This window comes from Oryzias melastigma, linkage group LG13, assembly GCF_002922805.2.
Source record: "Oryzias melastigma strain HK-1 linkage group LG13, ASM292280v2, whole genome shotgun sequence".
Classification (NCBI taxonomy): Eukaryota; Metazoa; Chordata; class Actinopteri; order Beloniformes; family Adrianichthyidae; genus Oryzias; species Oryzias melastigma.
Window position 1 is genome coordinate 30,696,465 of NC_050524.1, and position 22,185 is coordinate 30,718,649.

General features: G+C 39.1%; 1 protein-coding gene across 1 annotated transcript; it reads left to right on the forward strand.

Annotated features, from left to right (window-relative positions):
- The first annotated feature begins 364 nt into the window (after positions 1–364).
- Positions 365–20,590, forward strand: samsn1a (SAM domain, SH3 domain and nuclear localisation signals 1a). Its single transcript, XM_036214970.1, has 16 exons — positions 365–613; positions 2,502–2,669; positions 2,987–3,027; positions 3,656–3,696; positions 3,950–4,033; positions 5,353–5,447; positions 7,070–7,193; positions 9,170–9,631; positions 13,900–13,982; positions 14,453–14,533; positions 14,669–14,797; positions 15,949–16,066; positions 16,147–16,298; positions 16,368–16,580; positions 16,666–16,813; positions 19,814–20,590. The coding sequence occupies exons 1-16, from the start codon at positions 590–592 to the stop codon at positions 19,966–19,968; spliced, it is 2,118 nt and encodes a 705-aa protein (XP_036070863.1). The 5' UTR covers positions 365–589; the 3' UTR covers positions 19,969–20,590.
- Positions 20,591–22,185: the final 1,595 nt, after the last annotated feature.

Consider the following 22,185-nt stretch of genomic DNA (forward strand, 5'->3'; position numbering starts at 1 on the left):
TTCATAGGTTGACTGGTTACTCTAAATTGTCTCTAGGTGTGAATGTGAGAGTGTATGGGTGTGATTGTGGCCCTACAACAGACTGGCCACCTGTCCAGGGTGTACCTCCCCCCATGAGTGGCCAGGTAAGGCTTCGGTACCCCCATGACCCCAAAAGAGACAAAGGGTTTAGAAAATGAATTATTTTTCTTAAAACATATATATATATTCAAAACTAGTACAGCATACAAGCCTATTGTGATGTTTCATTCTTTTTGAATGCTCTGCCAATGAGGCGAAGCACATTTAAACAGTAAAACCAACTTTACCTATAGCTAAAAATAGAAAATAGAGAAAGGATTTTGCGTTGAACCCCCTTGTGGTGGGCTTGTTGTTAACAAATGAGTCCTGCCCGGTCTGATAGAGTAATGGTGGTCCATCTATTGGATTAGTGCAGGGATTTCACTGTGGTATTAATCTGTGAAGACAGCAGGCGACCTGAGCTGCGCTCTCTCTGAGCTGTTGTGTCGCTCAGCCTCTGGCTGTCTGTCAGCCGCTCTTTCTGCTCCATCTGACGCTCCGCGACGCACAGGAGACCCTCTCTGCCAACATGAACCTCTTCTGCTTCTCACTGGTAAGACTTTCTCACAACTTCCTGGTTTTTAACTGTGAGAGTTGACCACATGTTGAGTCTTGTTGTGAAAAATGAGAGATTTTTATTTGTCTGGTCTTTGGAGTGTGAGTGAATCTCTGCTTTCATATTTATCTTCTAATTAAATAAAATGTCTGTGCTCAAAGGGAACTATATGGGAGACTCAAAAACAAGGAGTCAGTTAAAATAAAAAGCAAAAGATAAAAAAAAAAAAAATTGTTTTTTTTCTATAAAAACAAAAATATTACATGAAACATTAGTAAATGTTAAAAAATAAGACTTGATATTGTATAAAGAGAGTTTTATCTAATTTATTTATGTTCAGTTTTTCATATTTTAGTTGTTTAATCCAATGCTGGTTGATGAAGTCGGATTAATAAAAGAAAAACTATTTTAAAAAAGAACATGTTTGCTGCTAACTCTGTTTGCAGCACTCTTTCAGAATATACAGTAGATCATAGGAGCACACTGATCGTCTCATCTCCACACGTGAGACTGCTTTTCAAACTGTCCAAGTCCAGATAAAATGAAAACAACACATTTCCAAAACAGCTTTCTCTCGTGGGTGTCAGGATGTTAAGACCCACTCCAGTGAAAACTGTGTTTTGATCTGTTCTTGTAGCATTTTTCTCATGATGGAGGGCAATGTATAAAGAAAATTAGGTTAAAAATTGAGTTTTTCCTTACTAAAAATCGTTAATTGATTAGAAAAAATGCAGATATAAAAAGCTTGTAGTTGGGACATAGAAGTTACAATCAGAAGGCCACAAACTTTCTGCTCCACTACATTCTGATGCATTAGACAAATAGATCCATGAACGTCTTTGTTTTCCTCGTCTGAGCTGGAATCTGGATCAAACTGATAGCTTTAATACTGCTTACCATTTTTGTTGCGCCGCTAATGTTATTGGGCTGTAAGATAGCGGAAGAGTATGGAAACAGATGGGGGATGGGAAGAGGGGGTGGGGTTGCTCTGTGCCAACAATCCTAACCACAACTCAGGGGTGAATGTTTATCTGCAGAAACTATGTCCTAGAAAACAACAGTTTTTTTTTTTTTCATTTGGTTAAAATCAGCATGATCATAATGCTGAATTTGCTTGGAACGCTTTTACAATAGATCAAAAAATTATTGGAATTTTTGCACATTGGACATGCCTAAAAACTGCCACATCTCACAACAACAACACGCCACCGAGATGCTGATTGTTTGTTCCTCGAAGGAACTGAAACGAGCCAAACAAAATTAATCCATGATGAAATCTTCTCTGAGGAATCCTTTCTATCGCTGAGAAGCAAATTTAAAGGGCTTTGATGCGACATGACAGCCGCGGCTGTCAAATCCTCATGGCTCTGACTCACATGCTTTGCGTTTTTTTACTATGAAGGAAAGATTAATGTGCCATTTCATGGATTTTGTGGATTAAATAAAATGAAAACTGGCATATGTATGTGTGTGTGTGTGTGTGTTGTCATCACATTCAGATTTAATCTGCCATCAGGGTCGTAACAACATCAATGGATTGCTGGGGTCCACTTACTATTCATTGTGAAATTTACTATTCATGGTGCATCTCTGCACCCTATTGTTCAATTCATGTATTTATTGAACCTGAAGCAATTTACTTATTTAGATTTATTTATGAGTTATTGGCTAACAATTAAAAAAAAAATTAAAAAAGTATTAAAAAGCTTTAAATTCACTCTGGACTTTTTTTTTTACAGATTTTTTGATGCGCCTGTTTGTGTATTCATTCCCCAGTGCAGTCGAGCTGTTTTTGTGGTCTTTAATCACCAAATCTGTCCCCACATCATTCCCTCTGACAGGATCTCCCTTCTTACGCCCTTTGTCTCTTTCCATCTGCCATCAGGAGGGCTCCATGGACAGCCTGTATGAGGCGGTGCAGAGCTCCGGCGATGGCCCACCTCCACCCATCCCCAGCCGCTCGTCCAGCCGCTCCTGCAGCCGCTCCTGCAGCCCCGCCGTTCTGCTGGAGGACAACACAAAGTGGAGAGGCTCCGGACGCTGCGTCTCCACAGTGAGTGTCCCTTTGCACCGTCAGTAAATTGGTAAAGTCATGCAAGCAGGGTTGCGTGAGGGTCAGCGCTTGCATTTGTCCTCTCATCATGCAGATTGTTCCTGGAAAACAAAGCTGATTATGAAATGATGAACAAATCTGCCTGACAGCTGCTCCTTTGTTCAAACTTGTTCAAATATTTCATTCAAGCTGGAAATATAAATTAAATGTTCTTTATGCCCCCAAAGTGAACTCTGTCAACAACATTTTATTTGACATAGGAGTTTAAACTGTACAAAGCTGATAGTTTCGTGCTAAGGAGCTTTGTCTTCCTCCAGGACCAGCCTCACACAACCAACTCCAACAAGAAGAAGAGAAGGTAGGCTCGGAGAAAAGTTGCATTCATGTCGTCTTTGTGCGGGTGCACTTTATGCTATTTAAGCTCCAAGTAAATCTGGACGATGATTAAGGTCATTCAAATTTATACCCACAATGAAATTATATTAAAAACAACATTATCTTGTCAAGGATTTAGGATGTAAACATCTCTGGCTCTCTTGTTGCATGCAAATTAGAAATTATAATTCCATTCGAACTTTTTTTGGTTTCATTTTTTAAATGCATCCTGCAACATATTAGACAGAGTTATGGCTCTCCCAATATGACATCCATTAAACAGAAAATAAATGAATGATTGTAAGAGATATTTTTTTTCTTTGTTGAGAAGAATGGCTGTGCAGACTGATGGGCCAGCAGGAGGCAGATTATGGGGCTTTGGGACAGTTGAACTAAGCGGATTCAAGTTCCCAGTTGCTCTAACACCTTTACTCCAGAAGATGCCCAATTCTGATTTTTATATATAGACACACGTCCTAAATCGAGTTATACAAACTTTTTTTCATTGTGTGAATGGATGAAAAGGACTGTGAGTGTAAAACGGTTTGAGCCTTTAAGGAAGAACACGCCACTTTCCATTCAATAATAACGTGACTTCTTTTTGCTTTCAGAACACACATTTCCAAATCTGCATCAGATAATGAAACACTGGGTAAGAAATTTGATGTAATTCCAGTTTTAAATCACAATCTTTTTTCCTGGTACCATGCCTTACTAAACCAGTCAATTTTGCTAAGCTGCTCAAAAGAATATTTGTGTTTTTGATTTAAATTTAGAAACCCCACTAGTAGCCGAGTGGCCTTTGCTGTGCTGGCTCACAAATAAATCAGGCTGGTTTGACTGTGGCCTCTGTTAACCCTGACTTTTCACATTAAATCTACTGCGTTCGTCCCCATCCACCACAGATAACCCCGTCTGTAATACTGCGGTGTGGCAGCCGGCCAAAAGCCAAGAAGATTTAGCTCACGTCACCAACAAGCACAATGAAGGTAAAAAGGAAATAAGTAGGTTAAGCTCATCTGGAGACTATGCCACTCTTTATTTTTGCTCACTGCAGAGTCTGATTGTTTGCAGATAAAGCTTTGAAAAACAGCCGGACTTTGATTCTATAAAAGGGAAAACTAACGTTTTGAAATAAAATCACATTTTTAGAAACCTAAAGTCAGACAGCATCTCTGTTCTGGAGTATTTCACCATTAACAGATTATTTATTTACAAGTGACAAAATCAAAATCAAGTTTTGCAGATTTTTTTTCTTAATTTATGTAAGTTTTTCTGTTCTGTTTTTTTAAAACTTTGAATTTTCATTTTGAATTTTTTTAGAACACTTAATTTTCAATGGCCCAGAAATTTGCAAGAGTACCAAGCTTGGTGCCCCTCGAAATTCAACTAAAAAAATTGATACTAGCTTTTTCTGTCTCACTAGAACACGGGGTTTCAACCTGTGGCTCTGGAGCCATATGTGGCTCTTTTAGCCCTCTTCTGTGGCTGTCTGGTTGAAGAATCATAACATGCTTTTCATTTTAAATATAAAGTATTTTTTTGGACTAAACACCGAATCTAGCAAAACGAAACAGTCAGATAAGTCGAACTTTATTTACTCATTTAAACAAACAGTTTAGGTTCCTGACGACAATTCCCATAATGCCCCTGCAATCTATCAAGCGATTTAAGTTCAAAGTTTACCAAAGTTGAAAAATTTGACAGATTTTGGAACCACAGAAAGCAAAACCAGAAATCAAACTTAAGGCACACTGGAATTTAAGGTTTAAAGGTTTTCTTTTATTGAACAAAATTCAATTATTTTAAATGGTCCTAAAAAAACAATATGTTGCAGTTAAATTAGGATCACGCCAAAGAGGCAAATAGTTGGTAGAGTGATGTCTTAAGAGAATTAAAGAAAAAAAACTATACACAGTTTAATTTATCATTATTGGATCTCAGCCAAAAATCTGTAACTCTAACTAAAATTAAATTTGAGCTAATTTAACTGCAACATATAGTTGTTTTTTTTTGGGACAAATTAAATAATTGAATTCAGAATGAAAATTTAAAAGTTAAAAAAATTCCGAATTAAAATTCAAAGATTTAAAAAAAAATCCAGATTCTGATGGAACAAAGAAAAATCTATATTCCTGGCATAAATTCAGTTTTAAAAAAAGTATTTTTGCAAAGGTGACAGTTATTCATCAGAGTGAGTTTATAACAAGTAAAAATATGTCACATTTTTATATTTTAAGGATTTCTTATTTCACTCATTTGTCATTTCTATGAATCCCCGAACAGTAAATAGATTTTATAATTGCAGAGGTGCGGAGGACAAAACACAGAACAGAAACAAAAGGAGGAAAAGGAACCAATCACTCAGGGACCAAGAAGAAAGAGAAGCAACTTTTGACTCAGGTAAGAAAAAAAGTCTTCCTGTCGTTGACCTCATTGCTTTCCATCAGAAAATCATCTTCAACAGAAACGTGTTCTGGTGATGCAAACACACACGTCGGTGCCATGTGCCTGGGTGCAAAAATATCACAGATGACAACAGCTTTGTTAGGTTTAATAAATTATGCAACTAGAAAGGACTGGAACTATATTTAGATGACTTACCGCATCAGCTTAACGCTCGTCAGTGTTGCAGCATTTGATGAATTCAGTTTCATCACAGTTCCAATTAATTAGTGGAAGTTTTATTTTTCAGCAGCATGCTTTTACAAACACAAGTTTCTTGGGTTTTAGCATCCATAAAGTAACATTCTCCAGTGTTTAAAATGATTAGTGTCTTAAATTATAGTGGAGAAAAATGATAAGTGTAACACTAATGCTGGAGAAACTTTGTGGATGTCCTGAGATCACACTCTCAGGTTAAATTGGTTAAAAAACATCCCAACCCTCTGCCACTTCCTCATTCTGGTCACAGGTCTGGTCACACTGCTGTGGTGTGGCATCTTTGTCTTCAACCAGAATTTGTCGCAAGTCACCCAACTTGATTGTGTGATTAACCCCACTGTGCTCAACCTGACACTGTCAGAGATCAGTCAGGTTGAGGCCAGGATTACTGGAAGGCTATCTCATCCGCTCTATCTCTACTTTCCAATAAACCTGGCTCTGTGTTGTCAGACTGTAAAGACAGGATTTGAACCAATGCTACGTAGCATGACTGCACTGTAGTAACCACAGCAGAAGGACCTGCTAGCTTGATGCTAATGTTTAATGGAATTTCCCATAGGACGGCTAATGCTAACACTTAGTTGACCTAAACATACATTGCTGACTAAATGAACATCTTTATAAACTCACAAAACTCATTTAGGGAAATATTTTTAGAATAATAGAAAAAATAGAATCAGCAAGAACATGTTAAAAGGAAGGTAGTAGAGCAGGAACAGTGATTCTGACAAAAATGATGACAGAGATAGAAATGTATTTCTCAATAGAAGTCTATGGGATTCTGGCTTTTTGGAACCAGCAAGGAGTACTTCCTGTTTGAAACGTGGGGGGGAGGAGTCACTTAGTTCTCCTACGGTCAATGATTTAGCACCTCCCACATACCCAGCTATGCTGCTCATTCCACAAAAGCATGTCCCTTTCAAACATGGCGCTAATGAAAATAGATACAAACAAGTTTTTCAAGGTCGACATGTTGCAGAGAAGAATCTTACATTTTATTTGTCCTTGTGTTACATTTACACAATGTTCTGCTGTAATCTTGATGTTTTTTTCAAACATTTTAATCATAGCAATTCATTGAAAGTATTTTCTTATCTCTAAATAAAGTATTGAGCATGGAAACAACCAGATGGTATGTCATTCATCAAATTTAACTCATTTTTTTAACACATCATTTCATAATTGTCTCTCCACAGGATTTAAAGCAGACAAAGACACACAAATGTGATTTGTTTGTCGTTGGCGTACCACATTTCATTTTTAATCGTTTAGGGGTCGGTCAAGGACGGACAGGATGACTCAACATTCCCGCAAAGGCACGATGACTAATAGGATGCATCTCTTTATTTTATGTTTTTCAGAGTGTCCCTACAAACGGAGTGATAACAGAGTCCAAAGCTACCGTTAAAAGACACCATAAGACGGGGAAAAAAACAGGTGGAAGGAGCGGGAAAGATGTCTCAAAGAAAAGTCACAACCCAAGAGGTAAAAACTTCTACATCAGGTTTTTTTTTTACATTACAACTTTTATACCATGTTTTTTGACATGACTCATGTGTCATGAAAAGAATCATTTCCTGTTCTCCTTTTTCTAATGCAGCTTAGGATGTAAAATTACCCTAAGCTCCTTTCACACTCTCTCTGTACTACTTCTACACCCACTTCTTTCCTGCTGCATTGTTCTAAAAGAGCCCTCCTGCAATGCATTCTGGGTTCTTTGCAGGTACTGAGCTTGCTGGTCCAGTATTTCCTTCAATCTTTTTTTTTTTTTTTTTTGAATGATTTTTTTTCAGGACATCTCTGTCATTCCTACATGTGACATCCCAGAATAGATCTGACACCAGAAATATAACAGATGGACACTCACTGCCTGTTGGTGTGGATTAAGCCTCTGATAAGACAACTGTTTACGCGTCGACCAGATCAAATATAAAATGCTCCTCATTTGTGCTGAGATTTGCTGATCCTAGAAACTATATGTGCAAAGTTAGACACAAATGCGTCAGTCGTTCTGATGTTACTAGGTCCATGCTGCATGTTAAGATCATATTAATGATCAATATGTTAAAGTTTTATGATTTTAGTTTTAGTAACTTCAATAAATAAATGTACCCTGTGTTTTGGATTTTGGCCCCCTGTGCGAGTTTGACACCCCTGATCTACAATATTTGAAAGAATATCGCTATAGTATTCTTTTTAGTAAAAGAATTAGACTGTATTGTATTGCCTCAAACTTTGTTGAATCTTTAATGTATTGATTTGTGAACCATGTATCGAGGAGTGACAGACTCAACATTTTAGGGGCCCCTCACAGCAGACATCGCAACACTGAAATTTAACTGGATATATGCAAAATACAGCTATTTTGAGGATAAAATTACTAAAATGAATACAATCAAATGTATAAATTGAATTTATGGAACATATTAGTGGACATTTTTTACTATTAGTGGTCAACACATCTAATGACTTCTGCATCACCTGCCTCCTCTGACCGTACGTTCTTGGTTAAAACATATAAATAATGAACTAAAAACCACCAAACCGATCCCAAACCCGCCAAAAGCAGTTTTTACCTGCAATATCAGAATAAGAACTACCCGATGTGGTAACATTGAATTCTCTGCTTGCTAACTTGGGTTTAGTGCAGAATTATACAGTGCCCTGGATTTTAAAAGAAGTTCGGACACAATCCTCACTACTTTTCTTTTGTTAATAGTGGATATGACGTCACCGATTTTGCAAAGTAAAAATCTAATCAGTACAAACATTTTACGATGACTATTGTGTTCCGATGATGAAAATGTGGATGGTTTATTAAAAAAGTACATTTAAACACGTTTTTATTGCAAAAATTGTTTAACCATAATGCATTGTGGTCTACTTTTACATGATCAGTGATTTGGGGTGTTTTTTTTTTTTTTTTTTTTTTTTTTCAGTGACAGCGTTAAATAATAAAGGATATAAAATTTATTTTAGACACTTTTTTTAGGGTTCAACTTGGGGCCCCAGAGTGTACTTTTGCCTAATGGTAGGTCCGCCCCTGGTATCGAGATACGTATCGACTCGTAAGAGGACAAGACACTTACCCTGAGTGTTTTGGTGTTGCAGGTTGCTGTTCTCCTGATTTGGTGCTGCTGTCTTTTAGTAATTTAGGTTTTTAGGTAGCCATCACTGTGATACTTGGAATGTTTTGTTGGTTTCCTGTGTGTGTTCTGCTTCAGGTGTTTGGTTATTACAGCCTTTTGTAGAAACTGAGTTTCCTGTATCTGGGTCCTCGGTGTTCTCTGTCACAGAAACATGTGTGAATAAACCTTTAGAGCCGTTTCTCAATGGAAACATCTGCTTTCTGCTCCACAAAAGAAACACTATTTATTAAATCACGTCATAAATGAACACTACTGCCTTCATCGCTTTACCTTTTGTGACATTTGTCTTCTCTTTCCTAACTTCTGCATCAGTTCACTCTCCATCGGGCACGCTGAGCCCACCTTTGGGACCCCAGTTTTTGGATGTGCCATACCCCTCCAGGCCTGACAAGCGGCTGTACCTCGGCAAATCCTCCACCCTTCCCTCGCAAGAAAACACAACCCCAGGCCGCTACGCCGACATGGTCAGTCTACCTGGTGGAGCCACGCCCACCCATCACCAGCGCTGGAGCAACCCGGGCGACAGCAGCCCTGCGTGGAGCACCATCCAGCACACCTGCCGCCGGCCGCTCACAGAGTACCGCGCCTACTCCCACGAGTTTAGCACATTGCAGAGCAAAGAGTGGAAAGGGAGCCAGCAGGCGGCAATCATCCAGGACGGCAGCTTGAAGCGGGACCGGGAACCCCAGTTACCCCCTAAGGTGCCACGATCAGCCACCCAAGTGGATCTGTCAGAACCAAACGTAAGTGTGTTCAGGTTTTACCACCGTAATGGTTAATGGTTTGCAGAAACAGCCTCAGAGTTTACTTCAAGACCCGGTCAGAATCCTCCGGTTCTTTATTTAATCCCACACCAAACAGATGATTTCAAGGTCAGGGGTCAGTGGGGACGACATGATCTGATGAAAGCGTCCTTCGTCGTGTTTCTGTCTAAATTGTGTGTTGAGGATTGTGTTCACATTTGAATCTTAAGTCAGGGGCAGGAAATTTTCTTTGTAAGCCCCAGACACTTGTCTCATGGCGAGGGCGGCCAGCAGACGCCATGTGCCACACAGAGCAGTTGTTAAAGCTTAAGACGAAAAACAGAAAAGAGTCGAAGATGAAAAGAATGATCCGGCTGGAGATTACAAAGTCAGTGAGTTCTAGGTCACTGGATCCTAAAGAATGTGACAATCTATTGTTGCTTAAATGTGTGGGCGGCTTGCTCTACCTGGGGATGTTCTGTTCTCTTCCTGATTACTAAATCTAGCACCCCCGACCACCACATGACCTGGATTTATTCAGGTTTAACTCTTTTTTCTAATATATATATATATATATATCAGGTCTTTCTCTAAAGCAAGTTCACTGTGGAGTGTTTTTTTTAACTGAAAATCATTTTTTTTTTTTTACAATCTAAAAAGAATATCAACATAGAACAGAAATCTTAGGGAGTATTATCAAAGTGAACCAGAATTCAAAACTGGAACAAATTTTCAGTCTGAGTAAACCCAAGTGGATCCTGGTTCAGGACCAGGATCGCTCTCTGACCCATTTTTCGAGGTGGTCTTGGTTTGTTTCCAATCGGACTGAGCTCCGGTTCACTCAGAGTTTTCTCAGTCTGAATAGACTCTTTGCTCAGAGTGGAACAACTGAATCAAAATGGCCACCGTTGCCGGGCATTATGGGATGTAAACAGAGTAGTGGTGAGACAGCGGCTCATTGAAATGTGGTCGGATGGATGCTGGCTCATTAAAATAACTTTCAACATGAAACACATTGCTTCTCACATTGCGTTCCCAACAATCTATGTGTCATTAACACTTATCAGAGTTCTTATGCCAAGTTCACACCGCACGCAGAAGCGCTGCAAAGCGGCGCAGAACGGAGGCCGCTTCCTTCCCGCGGCCTTGTTAACCTATGGTGTAGTTCACACCAGACGCGAAGCGCTGCAGTCCTTCGCGTTGCAGCGATTGTTTCGGCGTCTGGTCTATTTTTTCTAATTTGCGTCAATCCTAGCAGGAAGTTACGCCAAGACACATTTTCAAAATATAACCAATTTTTCACAATAAAATACAGCTACTGACAAATGTGATCCTATTTTTTTTTATCTAAACAGACTGTAGAGATGAAAAGAGAGTGTTCCCCCTATTCGCGGGGGTTAGGAAACGGAGACCTTGGCCAATACGCAGAATATGGAGAACCCCTCCGTCTCGCACTCCATCCCCCGCGGCTGAAGAATGTCCATTACCGATCCATACTTCTGATCATGCTTTGTAAACATTTACTAAAAAACATTGGAGTATTGCTCAACATAAAGAGCTTTTTTATCCAGAACAAAAGACTGTACATTACATGAGGACTGTCACTCTCTCTCTGTGCCTTAAAAAGCGCATGCTTCCTCCTTCATCAAATAAGTGCGAGAGGATATCCGGTTTCATTCACAATAAACACCTTTTCTGGATGATAATCATCCTCTGCGATTATCGGGATATTTTCGAGCTGCTTCTGAGTCAGCTGATGCCATTTCTTAATGCGAGCGTGCGTAGTGGATGGGCTGGATTGATCTTCAACCCATCCTGGGAAATTCCCGCAGCTCCTTCGGAAAAAAAAGTTTCATACAAGCATCTTAAGTTGTCAGAGTTTTTGTGACGAACAGGAGGAGTCACATGACTGAAAAAACACAGATCAATGTAGAGGGTCGACTACGCAGCAGAGGTTGTGGTTTTGGATGTCTACAAACACAATCATTGAGAGAGAGGCAGAGAGCAGTTGGCGACAAGTCAAGATAGACAATGTCACATTAATTGTAGAAGCTCTAAATAACCACAGCTTAGCAGAAGTGCCTGCTGACCGCCGCAAAAAAATACAAGTCTGGTGTGATCTAGAGGTGAAGCAGATTCCGCATGCGGTGTGAACCTGGTGTTAGTCATCTTCTCCTCACTAACTGTCTTGTTGCATGGCTCTGACGCACCAAAGAAGCAGTAAAAAGTGTTGATACAGAAGTTAAAAATTGGTCTGCCAAAAGTTTGAATTACTGAACTACCTCGACAAGGATTGCAAAGCGCAGGACTTCTATGATTTTCTTTCTTGTTGCTTTGCCCGCCCCAATAATTCCTGACCAATGACTGAAGAGGTCTTTGATCACATGGTGTTGTTTACAGTCTGTAGTTCAAAATAGAAATCTCTAGTTAAAGGTAGTCAAAATACAGACTTCAGGACTCGCTTTAGGACTCGATCCGGACCAAATTAAGTGGACTCGGTCCGGATCAACTGACTTTTCCAGGCTGAATACACCCTTATTGTTTCAATTTCCCCTTAAGATGAACAACTGCCTCCACAGGGAGCCAAGAGTCTCTCGTGTCGTAGATTAGAAACCTTAATCTGGGTTGACATGAGTTTGTGGCTGATTGCAGACAGTGGGATTAGGCAGCGATTTTTTTTTCCTCTGTTGAACTTCTTTTGTACAAGTGACCAAATGAAACCAGCTGTAATGTAAACACAGAAGCAAATCCCCACGTGACTGACTGTGGGAGATTAAAAAACATTGGCGTGGGAATGAGTAAAGAAAATCTGTGTGGCCCGTGTTATAGGATCTGAATGGAGGAAGGCGGACTGCCGGATGGCTTAACAGTGAATTATTGAGTTAGAAAGTGGACAGTGTTTCAACACAACAAAGTTACCACTTCTGTTCCTCTGCCATACGTCAGCACTTCCTCAACAGAAGCCTCCCCACATTAAGAAATGAATAATTACTCCAGCATCATTTACCATAACCAAGTTCCTTTTTGTTCTGCAATGGGAAGTTTTGTTTCATTTTGTGGTTCTTCATTCCAGATGAGTCAAACAGCCACGTGCTGGTCAGACTTTGTAACACACATGAGGACACAGGAGCCTCTGAGACCGACACAAGAAATGAAAATAAAGAAGCCACTTTTGACACCCACTCGTCCTCACAAAGTTCTAAGGCACATGTGTCAAAGTCAAGGAAAATTATATCCAGCCCTCCAGACCATTTTATTTTATTTCTATTAATGAACTAATGTCTTTTTTTTGCACCCATTTCTAACTTGTTTAATTTTAACAAAATATTATTTTTTTGAGGGTAAAATATTGAAAGTTTAAATTGATTTATTCTAGAATAATATTCCTGCCTTTATATTATTCATATTTATGTTAAAAAGTTACGGTTTTAAAATTTTAAAAATGGACATTCTGCTAGCTTTTTGGACAATTTTGGTATTTACTAAGATTTTTTTAGGCTATTTTGGAGTTTAGCTAATATTTCAGCTACATGCTAGCTGTTTTAGCTAATTTAGGCTATTTTAAAAGTTTTTTTAGACTGTTTTGGAGTTAGGCTAATATTTACATGCTAGCTGTTCTCACTAATTTAGGCTTTTTAAAAAGTTTTTAGACTGTTAGGCTATTTTATCAGCTACATGCTAGCTGTTTTGGCTAACCTAAGTTTTTTTTTCAGTTTGTTAGGTTCATTTGGCATTTAGATAATATTTTAGCTGGCTATAAGCTTAGAGTTTTCAGCTATCAGCTTCAGCCTATTTTAGCTATCAATTTCAGCATCTTCAGCTATCAGCACTAGCATCTTCAGCAGCCAAATTCAGCTTACAGCATTCACACTATCACAGGTAATGCTATATATCTAGTTCATAGTTATGTTAAAAAGTTACAGTTTTAAAGTTTTAAAAATGTAGTTTTAGAGTGTTCAACAAATGTTTATCCTGTATGGCCTGCGACCTAAGGTGTGTTTTTGATTTTGGCCCTTTGTGCGATTGAGTTTGACACCCCTGATCTAAGGTATTTTGAAAGGAGAGAAACAGCTGCTGCTGCATGTGGTTTTCAGTGTCTTTCGATGAGAAAAGCAGAAAAATGCCTACCCAAGCATTTGTACTTTTCCCTTCTCGATGAGATACTGCTAGCAGAGACACAAAGTCACTTGCCTCACATCCTGTGTTTTGTAAGGAAGTGGGCCAGTCAGCCCGTCAGACAGACAGACAGCCCTCAAGTTAGTTAACACTTCAGTGTCAGAAGGGAGCGGACGGAGCGCTGAGACCCCAGAATAAAGCTAAAACTGAAAATGTTACAGAGGACAGCATCCAACGTGTCAGACAAGAAAAGCAGCAAACCTAAGGTGGGTGAGAAATCTCTGAGAGAAACTTTTACATTTCTGAGTTTCTCAGATTTTTTCAGAATTTAGAAAAATGACCTTCAAGAGTGTTTTTTTATTAATGAAAAATAAGCTCCTCATATTTCTGTGTTCTTCATTAGACCTTCAAATGAAACCGTCGCTGCTGCATTAGCTCAGTGTGTTTCAGTCTGCAGCTCATATTTAATCAGGTTTTCCAGGGATTAGTTATGTCTATAATTATTTCTCTGCTTTGTTTGGGGATCATTGGGGTTTGGGGGATTATGATGACTTTTAGTTTATGAAAAAACGGACAGCATGGGTGGAATATCCAGAATTAAAAGTGGCCACATCATTAAGTATCATTTGTCTGAGTAAAGACTCTGACAGAGAGCGTTTTACCTGTGATGCCATCTGGGTCAGACTATACCTACAGATATGGTCTTCCTGTAAAAACCACATCCTTTGTGTTGCAGCGCTCTACGAGCTTCGGTCGCTTCGAGGGCCTCAGGCATCACTCCTCACACGCAAAACCAGAGGACAATGGAACATCAGTGGTCAGTATATCAGAGGTCATATCAGTAAATGAACTGATATGACAACAGTTGTGGTTTAGCAACAATTGCAGGAAAATGTTTCAAAATTGTGGCAAAGTTTGTGACATTCCTGTTTTTGGGATGTTGTGTCCTCAGCTCAGAGAGGACTGTGAAAGTCCAGACCCTCACAAGTCGACCGGACTCGGGAAGAAGATGAAGGAGATTTCACTGACCATGCGAAGGAAAATGGGGAAAAAGCACGCCAAGTCCTTCTCAGAGGAGACAGTGAGTCTCTTTTTTATTCAGTCTTACATCCATGTTTAGATGAGAAGTTGGCTTCTTACTGCACACGGTGTTAAAACGCCTCTGCGCCACTTATCAGGCTGAATTACCGAAAGCTGCTTTTCTCTTATCATTCTCATAGCTTACTAAACCACATCCTCCATTCTGACACCGTCACAGGCATGATTTAGATTAATCGCTTTGCTTTGAGATAAAAAAAAAACTGTGGTGAAGTTGTTTTAAACAGATCAGAAGATATGAATTTTTTCATAATCTGTTTCCGGATCCGGCCCCCTGAACACTTCTGCAGTCTGTGCTCCTATTTGGTTATGTGTGGTCTTCTGTGAAACTTTAAATGTTTGAGTTTAGACGCCATTCCTGCTATTTTTACACTTCTTTTGTTAACCTACAAACTGACCCGAGCTCCCCATAAGTGAAGAAAACAGTTATGTGACCCTCACAAGACAAAGTTGGGGGACCCCTGTTCTAAAGCATGTCAAGTCAAGGCCCGGGGGCCGGATCCGGCCCTCCGGATAAGTACATCCAACCCTCCAGATCATTTTATTTTGTTGTTATTGATGGACCGATGTTTTCTTGTGCTCATTTCTAACTTGTATAATTTTGACAAAATATATTTTTATGGAGAGTAAAATATTGAAAGTTATTTAAAGGGTAACCAAACAGGACAGTTGGAGGCTGACTCCATTCTCAGCCCATAATGGGGGCGGGGCTAGTAAAGGTGGACTGAGCGGTAGAGGTGTGGCTTGGATCTATGATTGACAGTTAGGTTAGCTTGGGTCTTCAACGCGGAGAGTGGTACCAGTCAAAGTGATGCAAGTTTCTCCACAGAACTTTCTGAGGAGGTTGCAGATGTTCTGCCTCCTGAGGCGGCGCTCATGGTCCAGAACCTTGTTGTTTCGAGCCGTTGCTTTTGCAATGCCCGACAGCGGGGTTGCCGGCGCAGCTGAGGGTTTGCAGGTCCGAAGGAGACTTGTGTCTGAGAGTGGGAAAATGCCGCTAGCATCATAGCTAATACAGGCTAACGCATTAAACAAACAATCTGAAGTGAAATGCTTATTTAATCCTTCACCAAGTTCACTGGAGTTTGAGCCCCCTGTTCTAAAGGAAGTTCTCTCACTTTTGTTTTTCTTCAGGGGGATGACACAGACAAAGACCCGGAGGCGGAGCACGAAGCTGGTCAGACAGGCGAGAAGAACTCTGCAAAGACCAGCATCTCCTTAGAGAGTCTTTACAGCGGCCAGAGCTCGTCCAGTGAGTGTCGGCGCCTGATGTCCTCAGCATGGTGCAAAGGTGGAGAGGTAACTCAGTGTTTGATGGCTTTGTGGATTTAGGTGGTGTGACCAGTGAGTCTAACGGCTCTGGTCAGAGGGACAGCCTGAAGCTGGAGGAGGATGGCTCCTACCACGGGCAGTTCTGCGGCAGAGCTCGCGTCCACACAGATTTTGTTCCCAGCCCCTATGACACAGACTCTCTCAAGCTGAAGGTAAGCTTCAGGTAGTTTTTAGCTTTTTTATTTTCCCAAACACAATTGTAATCCTTAGTCTTTTCTCAGGTGGGTGACATCATCAACATCATCAGCAAGCCTCCAATGGGGATCTGGACGGGCATGCTGAACAACAAAGTGGGGAACTTCAAGTTCATCTATGTGGATGTCTTGGAGGAGAAGGAGGAAGAGGAGGAAGCGCCTAAGATCAGACCTCAGAAGCTGTGCAGAAGACCTCGACCCACAACGCTGCTGGAGCTGCTGGAGCGCTTAAACCTGGAGGTGAGAGGATCCTCTCATCTAATTTAGGTGAAATGTCGGCCAGATTTCGACCGTAAATTAAAAAGATTCTGTTTGGTGGTTTCAGGAGTACGCATCCGCCCTGCTGCTGAACGGCTACCAGACGGTAGAAGATCTGCTGCACCTGCAGGAGAAGCACCTGATCGAGCTGAACGTCAAAGACGCCGAGCACAGACACAAGCTGCTCGCCGCTGCTGAATACCACTACACAGCAGGTTAGGAGAGTCCCGAGCAACAACCTTCTGTTAGACTACATAGAAACCTGTTTTTAACCAGCTCATCTTGACAAAACATCACATTAAGCCATCTATTATCCCCAGATTAGGTAGAATCAGTCAAGGGTGCATCGTGAGATTTTAAGATTAACTAAATTGAATTAAACTTTTTGATATCACGAGGATAAATTCATTTGTTATGGCACCAGAAACACTCCAAAAACACCTTTTCAATGGGAATAGTGGCAGTTAGGGAGGTAAATGTGTGCAAATGTTGAAGTACTTGACAGAGATCTTTCAGGAATCTGAAATATTCCTCTTTGTTTTAGAACGTGGTTAAGTGAAGCATTAGTGTGTGAACTGGGACAGATTGTGGTCAGACAGGTGTAGCACACAAACACAATCAGAGTAGAAATGTCTTTTTTGAAATATCTACGTTTACACAAGAAATTAAGTGAGGTGTCATTGAATTTTGTTTTTCCATGCGTCACATTTTCTACCAGTTTCTTGCTCTTCGATTCTGTCTTCTTGGTAGCAGGACATCCGTGCTGCATCATTATTCATTCCCCACGTTGCAGAAAAGTTGCAAATGTACCAGTCTGATTCAACAGTTAAAGTTGAACTGTAAATATAGCAGGGTAAAATTATTTTTTTAATGGTATGACAACAGTTTTTCTGTGGTTTTGAGCTTGAAACCACAAAGAAAACAAATGGGGGAAAATAAAGAGCGAGAATCAATTCCTGTAGATGATTCTTCTTTTCTCACCTGCGAGTTAGAAAGAATGCGGGTTCATAGCAATGACGTGCGATCTTTTCTAGTGTAAGGAATGCTCTCTGAGCTTCCAGGCAGCAGCAGCTTTGAGTTTAGTCATCATCTGTGTTTAGACAGGACGCTTCCTGCTGCGTAGAAAGTCTGCCACCATGTGGAGATGTCAGGTTTCATCAGAAAAACCTGACACAAAGGTGCTTTTTAATGCCTATTTTAATACCAGATATATTTAAACATTTATTTATTGATTTCCAATTGTATTCATTTAATGCCCATTTGAAACAATTAATAACAAATTTATTGAATAACTAATATTTTTTTTAGTTTGTCCCTTCCAGTCCTCCATATCAATGGAGCGTTTTCATCAATAGATTGGGGGAAAAAAACACTCAAAAGACAAAAACACACAATTTTCAATGTACTTTAAATGAACTGTGCATGAGGACACTTTTTATTCACGTTTGAAGAGCAAGTAAAAGCTGCTACCTGGTTGCAACACAACATCCTGTGAGAGGCTTACCGCCGACTTCCTGTTAGTTAGATAGAAAGCAGATCAGGAGGTGTTCCTGTAATCTGGTGTCTTAAATTACTGCACCGCTCTGAAAGTGAAACAGATGAGCGATAAAAGGTTGGAGTTTTTTTTTCTCTGAGTGAAACTCAGGGAGAGCTAAACAAGAGGTCATCGACGCTTTTTTTTTACCGCTTGGGAAGGCAGCGCAGTTCAACAGATGGCAACAGCCTGACATGACCGAACTCGCTGACACACAAGCGCCACTAATTTAATCAAGCTGCACTCAATTAGGTTAGTGGTTAGGAGGATTAGTGAAAAATAAACGGACAGTAAGACAGACTTGGTGGAAAATCATCTTGAAAGGGTTTTTTTTACTACATATTCTGCATGTGCAGAAAGATAGGGTTTTTATTTAGATAATTGTCACCCTCGGTGCACTTTTGCATCCACGTTATCCTGTTTAAGGACATGGGGAGCTGGATTCTGTCCCAGCTGTCACTTAGTGGGGGTGGGGCCAAAGCAGGGAGGGGTTAGAAGTCAATCTCAGAGAGAAAACAGAGATAAACAGTCATGTCGATTGACTCCATGGACAGGCGTAACTGCCCCCCTTAATGTGATATTCCCCAATAACTCCAAAATTAACAAAAGAGATAAAAGTTACGAAAGCAAACAGCCAAAAAAATCTGTACAACAATTTAAAAAAGACAACGTAAGGAAGGATGGACTAACAGATGGGCAAATAGACAGACTTAAGAAGCAGATAGGGCTGGGTATCGATGATATTTTCCAGAATCAATTCAATTCATATTTTTTTTTTTCCGATTCTTTCCAACTCTTAATTCCATTCAATTCAATTTTGGATTCACACAGTTTACAAATGTAGACAAATTTGCTTAAAAATACATTAATAATCGACCATATGTTTTGAGTATATTTATATTAATTCGATATAGCTAAAACACTTTCAAATGTATTCGTGAAATAATAAAATTGTTAAATGTATACAGTGTTACATGTATTCTCAAACGGAGAAGCTTTAACAATTATTCTGCTTCTCCTGGAGGGCGTTTCAGTTTGGCCACTAGATGGAGCTCACGCTATAGCATTACATCTTAATCTAGCAGAAGAAGAAGAAAGAATGAGCAAAAACTGATTTAGACTGCAAATTATTTAAATATTTCCCTAAAATAGTTTGGAAAATTAAAGCCTGTGGGTTTATAGAGATGTTAAAGACAACCGAGCGTTAGCATTAGCCGTCCTATGGGAAATTCCATTAAATGTTAGCATCAAGCTAGCAGGCTTTTGCTTTATGTGCTAGATTGATCTCTATTTTTATGGGTCAATTATTGATCTATTAAACTCAAATCGATTTTATCAACCCACCAAATCAAAAAATAAAAGGTAAAAAAACAGTGCCCTGCTTGTGCCTGTCCAAATGTCGTGTCAGGAAGACCATTCAACATTTAACTTTTAAAATGGATAGATGAAGTGATATGATGCTAGCATGGTTTTCTAAGCATTTTAGGGGTTTGGAAGGAAACTCAGACACAGCCTCCTGCACCCCATCAGTTTGGCCTTATTAACTCCCTCTGTCAAATCATACTAGCAGTTATTTTCAGCTCTTTTTTTTTAATCAAGAAGGAGTACACAGAAAAAAATCATGCAGAAACTTGCTGATGCTTAATCATGTGACTGTGTTCTGTTTGGTTTGTGGCTGCAGGCGATGATGCCAGGGACACAGAGGAGAACAGATCCTCCAACAGTCTACAGGAAGAAGACAGCGACTGTCCCAGAGACTCAGGCTGCTTCATCCCATCCGAGTGTTCAGAAACCAAGGACGACGCAGAGCAAGTCCCAGATGCACCAAGCTCCTAAAAGTGCTCCTCGTTTATCCGGATATGTTGACATTTGGAATTCACGGCTGCAAATTTCGCTACAAATTTAGAGAAAATTGTACAAAAAGTCCTTCCTTAATCGTTTAAAGATGCTTGTTTATCTTGTTCCAACTGCAAACTTTTCCAATTTGGGGGTTTTCCAGGTGTAAAAGATGATCAAAAAACGACTTCTCTAAATGCCATCTTATCCTCTTGTTGTTTTATCAAAGTAAAACTTGTCAAGTTTCATTCTTAGAGCTGTTGCTAAGTATCATTTCACAGATATATCTGATTTATTTATTGTTTCAAATATATTCAATATTTTCTTAAAATCTTTTAAGCCTTTATTTAAAAACAGCTGCATTACTTGTATTTTTCCTGTCATGTTCATCTTCTTGTGGTCTGATTTTCTGTCCTATGAATTAAGCAAATCTAAAGAGTGGATGTTATTGAGTGCAAGCATCAGGATTTCTAACCTGTTCACTGTACAGAATGAGTGTATTATTTTATGATCAAGAATTTAAATATGTTTGTGTGTGTAAGAGTGAGTCTGTGTATTTTTGTGAACATTTGTATTCATATGATATCATAAACCTTTTGTAAATAAAATTTAAACATTAAAATTGCCTTTTTTCTGTCTTTGCCCTTAGCAAAACGTGGTAAATTAAAGTGTACTACAAGTAAAAGTAAAGCAGTGCACTTTTATCATCTTCCGCCCTCAAGAAGCTACAGAGACTCTAACTCAAATTCTGATTAGCTGAACCAACATAAATGTGTTTAATCAGCAGTGCTTTTATGTAAAGTCGCCGCAAAACCGGAAGTGAGGATGGAATCACTGACTGTATGAGCGTAAGGCAGACTTCCATGAACCTAGCAACAAGTGAGGGCTAAAATCTGATTGGTTGGAAACTTTTATGTGTAAAGAAAAAACAGTTGGACTGGAACACAGCCGGGCATAGGGCTGCGAGAGAAGCTAACAGAGCAGTTGAAATGATCTAAAATATATTTTGGACAAATATGTGTGTGTGTGTGTATGTATATATATTTTCTACGATGTAAATACTTCTTTTCAGATAATTTTAGGCCTTCACTAAAGACTTTGAAGGCCCTGATGGTACGCCGCTGTTATAACTGTAAATAAAAAAGTTATAAATTATGTTTTTTTGCATAAGTAAAAAATAAACTTAAAAAGAAAATAAACTTTTTTCAAAATATGACATTATTCAAGACAGCGTCTCACATGACTTCCTTTCAAAATAAAACACAGTGTGTCACATGTGATTACCTCAATGCAGCAAATGTCGTTGTAGCTGTTGTCGCTGTTAAAATGTCAGCAGTGATTTTTTTTAAAAAAGTGTACTTTACCCTTTGTGGTGCATGTCAGTCAATAATTTGTAAATCTAACAAACCAAAATTAAATCAGAGCTAATTAAGCAACCCTTACCGTATTTTTCAATCCATAAATCTGTTCAAAAATAGAAAATCTACGTTATTTGGGTTGTGCCTACTGACATCAAATTGATTTTCTGTGGTAGATAGCACTTTATTACTTACTTACTTTTTATTAATTTATTAAAATTATTATTATTATAATTTCTTTTAACCAGAAAGCCAAAAAGCCATATGTAGCTCTGGAGTCTCAGGGTGCAGACCCCTGGTCTTTTGTATACCTGCTATGGAAATACTCAAAAATAATAAAATAAACTTTAAGTCTACGACTTTTTTCTAAGGGTGACTTTCACTTGAATTTGGTTCTTTTTGAATCAAAGAAAGATAAATGTCTGAACAAAACTCAAGATCATATTGTTTTCAAGTTGATTGATTTTAACAAAACAGTACTAATAAACAAGCAAATACAATGTTAGTATTTTAGTTTGGCTGATAAAAAGTGACAAAAAGAGAGTTTTTGTTAATAGTGTAACAGCTTCTAAATGCATGCTGAAACATTGATATGTTTTTGGTGTAAAGTGAAAATGAACATTAAAGTTAGTCAATGTTCCGTGGTGTTATTTTTTTAATTTTATTTTATTTTGAATTTACAAAGCTTCAAGGCAGACAAATTTTTAGAATGGAGCCACAAACATAAGGCACCTGAACCACAAAGGAACAGTCACATGTGGGTGCAAAATTACGATGAATCCAAATTACACACACTCAAAAAGTGGAAAAAGTCAAGTAAAATAATTATAAATAAATAAGAATAGAGGGAAAACAAGCA

Bases quoted from the DNA above. Each gene is read 5' to 3' on its own strand.
- samsn1a (XM_036214970.1), top strand. From the start codon at position 590: ATGAACCTCTTCTGCTTCTCACTG. The intron at 4,034-5,352 runs GTAAAAAGGAAA...TTATAATTGCAG, and splicing joins CACCAACAAGCACAATGAAG to AGGTGCGGAGGACAAAACAC. The intron at 9,632-13,899 runs GTTAATGGTTTG...GGACGGAGCGCT, and splicing joins CAGGTTTTACCACCGTAATG to GAGACCCCAGAATAAAGCTA.